We start from the raw sequence: 8,344 nt of genomic DNA, 5'->3' as shown, positions 1-8,344 counted from the left end.
TGTGTTCTGAGGGTTTCCCTCTGCAGTCCCAAAGGCCACAAATTCCTCTGTCACTTTTTATTAAAAATGCATGGTGGGTACCTTGCTTGTTGAAAACTAATGCTTTTCAAATTACAGAAAAGTAAATGTTCTGGGTGAGACTTTTCCCTCAGGTTTGATAGGGCAGGAGGTGTAATGAAGTGTGGGAACTCATGAGTGTTCTCTAATTAAAGTTTGACAATGACATGTTCTGTGTTTCAGGGCAAATGACCCAGCTTTGTGAACTGATCAATAAAAGTGGAGAGCTGCTAGCAAAAAATCTTTCCCATCTGGATACAGTGCTTGGTGCCCTTGATGTACAGGAACACTCATTAGGGGTTCTTGCTGTCTTGTAAGTGTTGCTTTCTTTTAATCAAAGATCTTGGTATTCAAACTTGAGGCAATGTGCTGGGTTCTTGTCATAGTTCTTGGGTACTGAGGCTTTTGCTGCTGTCTGGAGTTTAAGATAATGCTGAATTGAACTCGATGATCCTGATGAGTCCCTTCCAGCTCAGCAGATTCTGTGATTCTGTGAATTGCCTGGGTGGTGCTAAGGTGAGGATATCTGTCCCTGAAGCTCAGCCTCATGTTTCCAGCAGTACCTAACTGCAAGTGAAGCCTCCACAGGTTCCTTTAGAATTTTAAAGTTCTTTTTAAAAGGAAAAATTAGGATTTTAGTACTTGTTCTACTACTCTTTTGGAAAAAAAAATAAATGACTAATATATGGAGTTTGTGCACTTCATATTACAAATCACTTGCATCTCACCCAAATGCAGGATGGAATTGACAAGAAGCGGGGCATTGGTCCTGTGCTAGCAGAACCCTGGCATGGGGTACATGAAAACGGGAAGGAAGAAAACTGTTTATAAGAAAAATACATAAAAATCCATCCTTCAAAGAGATGTTATCAGTGGAGCATATAGGGAAGTTCTCCTGGCTGAACTTGTGGCACAGTGAGCTCCTGCACTGGTAGAGTAAGATTCTCTGAAGAGACTGGGAAGGGCTGGCAGCACAGAACCTGGACAGTGAGAAGCTTTGAGGGGAAGGCCAGTTTATCACCTAGGTGGGCTGTCTCCTGTCAAGTGACAGATTAGACAAGGCTAATTAATAGTTGAGAGATCTGTAGCACATTCAACCAGGAGGTGGCTGCAGCACAGGCAAAAGTGTCCAGAGAAGTGTGGCAGACTGTTACAATTCAGCATTGTTATTCAGCACTCCTGTTATGATTGTAACTATTGTACCAGATACTTTTATCTTTGTTTGCCATAGTTTGCTCTAAATTGTAGTTGAAACTAGACTGAGAATTGGGACATGTACAGAAAGCCTGTTTTCAAATGTGCAACTCCTGGGGAAGCTGTGCACCCTTTGTCATGAGCACTTTGAGTTTGGTTGCAAGCATCCCCATGAGTCTGCAGAGACCTAGTGATAAAGTTTTTTATTCAACTCCAAAGGTGAAGTGCTAAACCTCTTGTTATGTTTGTTTTAGGTTTGTGAAGTTTTCCATGCCCAGCATCCCTGACTTCGAAACGTTATTCTCCCAGGTGCAGCTTTTCATCAGCACATGTAATGGGGAACACATTAGATATGCAACAGACACTTGTGAGTTAAGCTTATTTTCAGAATTTGTGTCTTTTTTTGGATAGTTTGATATTACTGATTTTTCACTGTGCTGTGTTCTTTTGTTTGTTATTTTATTTAGTTGCTGGCCTGTGCCACCAGTTAACAAATGCCCTTGTGGAGAGAAAACAGGTAAGCAAGTATTATCTAGTACAGATAATATTCCTACATATCCATGCTCTTCCAGGGGGCATTTCCAGTCCCTTACTTCACAAAGATCTGCCACTAACTTCATGTGAAGTATTCCTGTGCAGCTCCTTACTTGTTAAGTTTACTGAGAGGTAATGAACCTAAACCAAGATTTAAAGATTTCTTTAAGGAAGATTAATTTGGGTGGGAGAGACACCTGAAAACCTGCTCTCTCACACAAACTAGGAAATCTGTAGCACCAAGAGTCTTCTTCAGACTACGTGTGCATGAGTAGGAGAGAGCTGCAATAATTACTAGTGCTGGTGAGGCAGGGATACTGGTTTCAGTGTTATTCTCACCAGTGTTATGTAATGTTCCTGATGAAATGCCTTAAAATGGAAAGAAAACTTGATTAAGAAATACTTGACCAACCTTTTTGTTGCTAAGCTACTGACTTTTTCAGGCCATTTTAGTGCAATCTAGCCTGAAATAGAAGCAGAGATCAAGTCTCGTCCAAGTGGAGTGAAGTGAGAGCCTTGCCTTGCTTGTTTGGTGAGAGTTTAGATGGTGTTGTGAAGCCAAGACAGGTTTTCTTGTCCATTCAAATTTGTATAGCCCTAACAAGGCTGGCTGTGACTGATGGCTTCATTTAGTGTATTTATGAAGACAAGTTTTATAGCCAAGGCTGATTGTATTTCTGAGAGATTGCAGTATCCTACAAAAAGGCAACCTCAAGTTAACGATTACTTAATGGAACCTGTCAATTAGTGTTATTTTTCATTTGTAAGTGTCAACATAAGATCCAATGTGCTGCCATCTATGAGAAATTGTCTGAAAGAGATGTCATTTCTGACAGCCCCTGCGAGGAATTAGCATTCTCAGACAAGCCATAGACAAGATGCAGATGAACACAAACCAGCTGACCTCAATACACGCAGATCTCTGCCAGGTAAGAGGAGCAGAAGGGCTTTTTATGAGAGAAAAAGCTTATAGAAAACCTCTAACCCTTTGAGGAAATGCAGGTTCACACATTGCAATGTAAAAATAGTTTTTAACTGGGTTTTTTTTCAAGTAATAATACGTTATACTGAAAGTAAATCCTCTTCTCTTAATTTTAAATGTTCAGTGCATGTCCCCAGGTCTTTAGTTTTGTTGATGATTTCTGAAAGTCCTTTGACATCCCTTCTGTCTGGGCTGAAAGTCACACACAGCTTCTCTTGAGCAGGGGAAGTGTAATCTCCAGATTCCATTTGCTCCAGTTTGACAAAAGGCATGTTTGTCTCCATGTCTTTGGCCTGGATTTGCACTTCTGTCTCATTCTTGGCTCCTGGGATTTAGAGTTGGACAGGAATGTTTAGTGCAGTATTGAGCACTGCCAGCACAGTAGTCTGGAAGGTCTGGAGTTTCAAGCAGCTTTGTCCGAGTCTTAATTTCTTGAGGGTTCAGATAATTTATTGCAGTTTGCGATCGGTGGTAAAGCTTTTCCAAATACCATGATACAATGAACAATGTGTGACAGCCCTACTGACATGCACTGCTTTTTCACTCTTGGAGGAGTGAGATGTGTTAAATACTACTAGATGAACTTAGTTTCAACTTCTTCCTCCTGGAAAATTGGAACGAAAATGGCTAATTTATGAACACTTGGTTTATTTTCTTGTAGCTCTGTTTGTTAGCAAAATGCTTTAAACCTGCCCTCCCGTATCTAGATGTGGACATGATGGATATTTGTAAAGAGAATGGGGCATATGATGCGAAGCACTTTTTATGTTACTACTACTATGGTGGGATGATATACACTGGGCTAAAGAACTTTGAGAGAGCACTCTACTTTTATGAACAGGTAACTTTAAATAAAATGGTAAGTCTAAAGTGTGAGCAATTGAAAGGGAGAAGTAACAACAGTGGTGGGAGAATATATCAGCTTTGAATTACCACAAATAGAAATAAAAGCTGTGAAACTAACATGAAGTCCGAGCAGCCTCCAATTATTTTCATCCTTAAGGTTAAGGATATAATTCTACTGGCAGAGCCACCCTGCTGTTCATCATTTGTGCAGATTTGGGTTTAGCACATGTGTTCATTATAGGAATAGATAAAACCTGATTTGGGTTCACTGTGAGCTCCTTTATGAAAGGTACAGCCTGAATCATAGAATTATTTGGGTTGGAAGAGACCTTAAAGATCATCTAGTTCCAAACCCCCTGCATGGGCAGAGACACCTCCCACCAGCCCAGGTTGCTCCAAGCCCCATCCAACCTGCCCTTCAACACTGCCAGGGATGGGGCCAGTGTCTCACCACCCTCACACTAAAGAATTTCCTCCTAATGTTTCACCTAAATCTCCCCTTTTACAATTTTAATCCATTTCCCCTTTTCCCATCTCTCCATGGCCATGTGAAAAGCTCCTCCCCAGCTTTCCTGTAGCCCCCCCTGAAGAGCCCCAACTCTCTTAGTCTATCTCCAGAGCAGAGCTGCTCCAGCTTCTGAGCATCTTCATGGCCTCCTCTGGTCCCGCTCCAGGAGCTCCATGTCCTTTTTGTATTGGCTTCAGAACTGGACCCAGTTGGTGTATAAAGTGAAGTAACAAATGCACTGTCTGTAGAGGTGTTTTCCTTTAAGGTCTGTGACTGTTGCACCATAAAACTATGCAACTCAAAGGTTGATGTTAAATTTATCTCACTATAAATATTTTTCAGATGCCTGCTTGTTACTGCTCCCATAGAAACAGTTCACAGGCTGAAATTCAGGACTATGTATTAAAGAAAAAATAGTTCAGTGCTTTTGCTAAGACCTTTGCTGATTTTTATGAAGGGGGTTACACTTCTTCAAGGCTCTTACAATATCTGCTGCTTTTACTTTCTTTGAAATAAGAGAAAATGGCAAAATTGAGAAAACTTTACCTGTGTATGGGGGGAAATGCTGTCAAATGTGCAGAATAAACTAGTGCAGCATTTTTATTTTCTGGGAACAAAGGTGAGCTCTGGAGTAGCTGGCAGTGTCATAGTAATCTAACATTCCTTTTCCCTGTTCTGCAGACTTCTTTAGAGCATAATTAAATATGGGATCTGATGATGAAGCTTTATAAAATCTCTTTAAGGATCTGTGTAAATCCAGGTTCTACAGGAACTGTGTAATCATTCCTGGTAACAAGTAGCTAGAGGTGTTTTCTGGTACAACTTTAGATATATACCAAGAAAGAAGTTTTAATCTTATCTTAACAGGGTTATTTTAAGGTAGGCATCACTGTAACATGATGTTGTTTTAGTAGTTTGTGTAGAATTTACTTTCTCTAGGACATTTTTTCATAGTTAATTTGGACAGAAGTTAGCTAAGCTTTAGTGTTCAAAGGTGAATTTCATGTGTAATTGTGTCCTTTCTGCATGTAGCTTTAAAATGAGAATTTTGTTATTGCAGTAGCTACCAGGATCTACCAGAAAGTACTAAATTTCTATTCCATTTTTTTCTTTCTTGCTCAGGCAATAACTACTCCAGCCATGGCAGTCAGTCATATTATGTTGGAATCATATAAAAAGTATATTCTAGTTTCTTTGATACTACTTGGCAAAGTTCAGCAGCTACCAAAATACACTTCCCAGATAGTTGGTAGATTCATAAAGGTAAGTCTCGTGAACACAACTTAAATAATTAGAACAACAAAGCTGAATTTGTAAATGATGGGGTTTTTTTTACCCTCACTTGTTGATCTGGTTGGAATGTTGCAGATCCTGGGAAGCAATGCCCAGTGTGTCTGAGTACAATATGCCTGCTGCTTTCCTTATAATACCTAAAGATTGTCTGGCAACTTCTGTGTCTATTATATATGGGCCATACAGGTTTTTAAACCTGAGTTTGGAAAAACTTAGTTCTGACCAATATTGTTTTCACTGATCCTGCACATGCCTTGTTGGCAGAATTTAATGTTAGAACTGAAACGAGACCCAGATTTCACTTGGTTTTCAATATGCAGTGTCCTTGTAAAACCATTCCACCCATAATTCCATCTAGTTGAGGTATGAAATGCTAAATAGTTGATTCCAAAACTCCAGCTTTATAAAGAGGAAAAGCTTCTAAAAATGCTGCAAGTTTGGAGTTCATAAGCATTCTGATGAGGACGTGTAGGGTGGAAGACACAACTGCTAGCCAGAGAGTTCAGATCCTAGGTAAATAACACTCTTCTAAAAGCTAGTTCCTATTTAACACTGAGTTTGTTGGTTTGTGACCAGAATTTTAAAGAATGAAAAAAAAAATAAAATTCTTCTAATTTCAGATACTAATCAGCAAGCTCAAAAAATTGGCATTTTAAAGTAGTTTAGATGAGCTGGTCTTCACCTTCCCACTCTCTGCTGTCCATGCTGTGATGCACTGGGGCCAAGGATGGCAGTGTCTTAGAGGATAGAAGAAACAGAATGGATGGGCAGTGACTAATGAATACACTGCTGGCCTTGAGTTCAGCTTCCTTCACATGCTGGCCAACTGAGGGACTTTTTCTTGCTCTGCCATAACTGGAACTGTCACACAGAGATCCTTGAATGATTTTACTAAGTCTTACATTGCAGTCCTACAGGTTTAGTGTGTGAGGATCTCTCATTGCCACAAGGCCACGTGTGGGCATCACATCATTTTTATGAGAAATGTTTGAGCTACTTAAATTTACTTTTATGCCTGCCTAGCTTCTAATGTTGAAGTAGTGAATGGATTGAGTGAGACTGGTTACACAGTGTTGTTTAGGAAGGGTGATTCTCATTTCTTTAATTGCAGCCCCTTAGCAATGCTTACCATGAATTAGCCCAAGTTTACTCAACCAATAAACCCTCGGAGCTTCGAAATCTGGTGAACAAACACAGTGAAACATTCACAAGGGATAACAACATGGGGCTGGTTAAGCAATGCCTGTCATCTCTCTACAAAAAGAATATTCAGAGGCTAACCAAGGTAAGATGCAGGGGGTTTGTTTTGCTGAGAAATTGTGTTTAGTTTTCCTCAGAGTGTGTCTCAGAAATGTGTTCAATTCAGAGCAAAATGGTGATGTAGTGATGTCATGGAGAAATGACTGCAGCTTAGGTTTGTGTCTCTGAAACAAATGAGACTAAAATGCTCTGTATAGAAAACCAATTCAATTGGCTACTTATGCATTATTTGAAAGGTGGCTCAATATCTTTATTAGAGGGATTTACCCGTGAGATTTTCATACATAATACACTGCTGCTCAGTGACCTTCACCCCTGTTTGAAAAACAGGAAACCTGAATTTTACAGACTACTTCTTTAGAGAAGACTGAATAAGACAGGTTTTGGAAGTGTCTGAAGTAAGAGGAAAAGTAGCAGCAGTGGACTGATATGCTTTTTCAGCTGAGAGATCAGATTAATCCCTAAAGATGATCAGGGAAAGCTCTTTTTTGGCAGGCTTAAATGATGTTTGTTGCAGTAGAGCTCACTTCAGAAGGAGTGCAATACATACATTTCTTGAAGCAAATTCAAGGGATGGAGGGTGACCTGTGTTGAAGCAAATTCAAGGGATGGAGGGTGACCTTCTTTCTGTAGGAAGGTCAGAGAAAGAGGTTAGACATGGTCAAGGCTGTGTCTGAGGTGAAAAGGAATTGCAGAACAGAGCAATGACTCCATCAGCTTGGTCCATGTATGTGAACAGTGTAACAAAATGATGTATTTGGGGGAAGAACTGACTCCACTCTCATGCTGCTTTATAAGCAAGAACCAGGTGTTCCACTTGTTTCTTCTCATTGGACATCAAAATTAAGCTTGCAAGGCCACAAAGGGTTGATGGGGAAACTTTTGGGCATCTGTTTTTGACTGTTTCATCCTTTCTAAATTTCAGACATTTTTAACATTGTCCTTACAAGACATGGCAAGTCGAGTGCAGTTGTCAGGGCCCCAGGAAGCAGAAAAATACGTCCTCCACATGGTAAGACTTGTGACCCAGCTAAACTACCCTAATTAAAAAAAATAAATTAAAAAATTTAAGGCACAAATGTTTGGATTGGCTGTGCGTGTTTTGAGTGGCTGAGGAGTGGGGTTTTTTTCAGGGTGAAGGTGATACTGTCAGTCTGCTGTGGTGTTTTGGCTGTCCTCAAAAAATCCTAAATGATTTTCTCTGCCTTTCTGCCTTTCATGCCAGAAAAAGGCATGATCATTTGCCTTTGGGAAGCTGTCAGGAAATAAAAAGCAAACAAGTTAAAGATGATGCCAGGTAGAGTCCTTGTTGTAGTTTCCTGAAGTTCTGTTCTTAGTGATACCTTATATGAAACCCTCTTGCATTTCAGATAGAAGATGGTGAAATCTTTGCAAGTATTAATCAGAAAGATGGCATGGTCTGTTTCCATGATAATCCTGAAAAGTACAACAATCCAGCTATGCTTCATAACATTGATCAGGAGGTAACTCTTTTAACTGCTTTTGGAATTCCTATTTTAGTCGATTATCAGAGAGCTGCTGGGAGAAGCCAGTGCAGGGAGCTTGAATGGAGAGATTGAGAGCTATGAATCATTATTTGAGTATTTCACAGTGCTGGTATTTAAAGACTTTAGCTTGATAGTCAATCACTGTCAAGCATTCCCTGCTGA

The 8,344-nt window shown here is 40.0% G+C and overlaps 1 protein-coding gene across 1 annotated transcript in view; it reads left to right on the top strand.

The window, feature by feature from the left end:
* Positions 1-244: 244 nt before the first annotated feature.
* Positions 245-8,344, top strand: part of COPS3 (COP9 signalosome subunit 3) — a 9,151-nt gene continuing 1,051 nt past the window's right edge. Inside the window, exons 1-9 of the mRNA XM_009993708.1 lie at positions 245-370; positions 1,506-1,618; positions 1,719-1,768; positions 2,622-2,714; positions 3,429-3,608; positions 5,244-5,384; positions 6,526-6,699; positions 7,600-7,686; positions 8,045-8,158. Coding sequence (XP_009992010.1) covers positions 246-370; positions 1,506-1,618; positions 1,719-1,768; positions 2,622-2,714; positions 3,429-3,608; positions 5,244-5,384; positions 6,526-6,699; positions 7,600-7,686; positions 8,045-8,158 — 1,077 coding nt within the window. The 5' untranslated portion in view covers position 245. The remainder of the gene's footprint in view (positions 371-1,505; positions 1,619-1,718; positions 1,769-2,621; positions 2,715-3,428; positions 3,609-5,243; positions 5,385-6,525; positions 6,700-7,599; positions 7,687-8,044; positions 8,159-8,344) is intronic.

The sequence above is a fragment of the Chaetura pelagica genome, unplaced genomic scaffold, assembly GCF_000747805.2.
Source record: "Chaetura pelagica isolate M959 unplaced genomic scaffold, ChaPel_1.0 scaffold213, whole genome shotgun sequence".
In the NCBI taxonomy this organism is placed as follows: domain Eukaryota; kingdom Metazoa; phylum Chordata; class Aves; order Apodiformes; family Apodidae; genus Chaetura; species Chaetura pelagica.
This window is presented reverse-complemented; position numbering and strand designations above follow the sequence as displayed.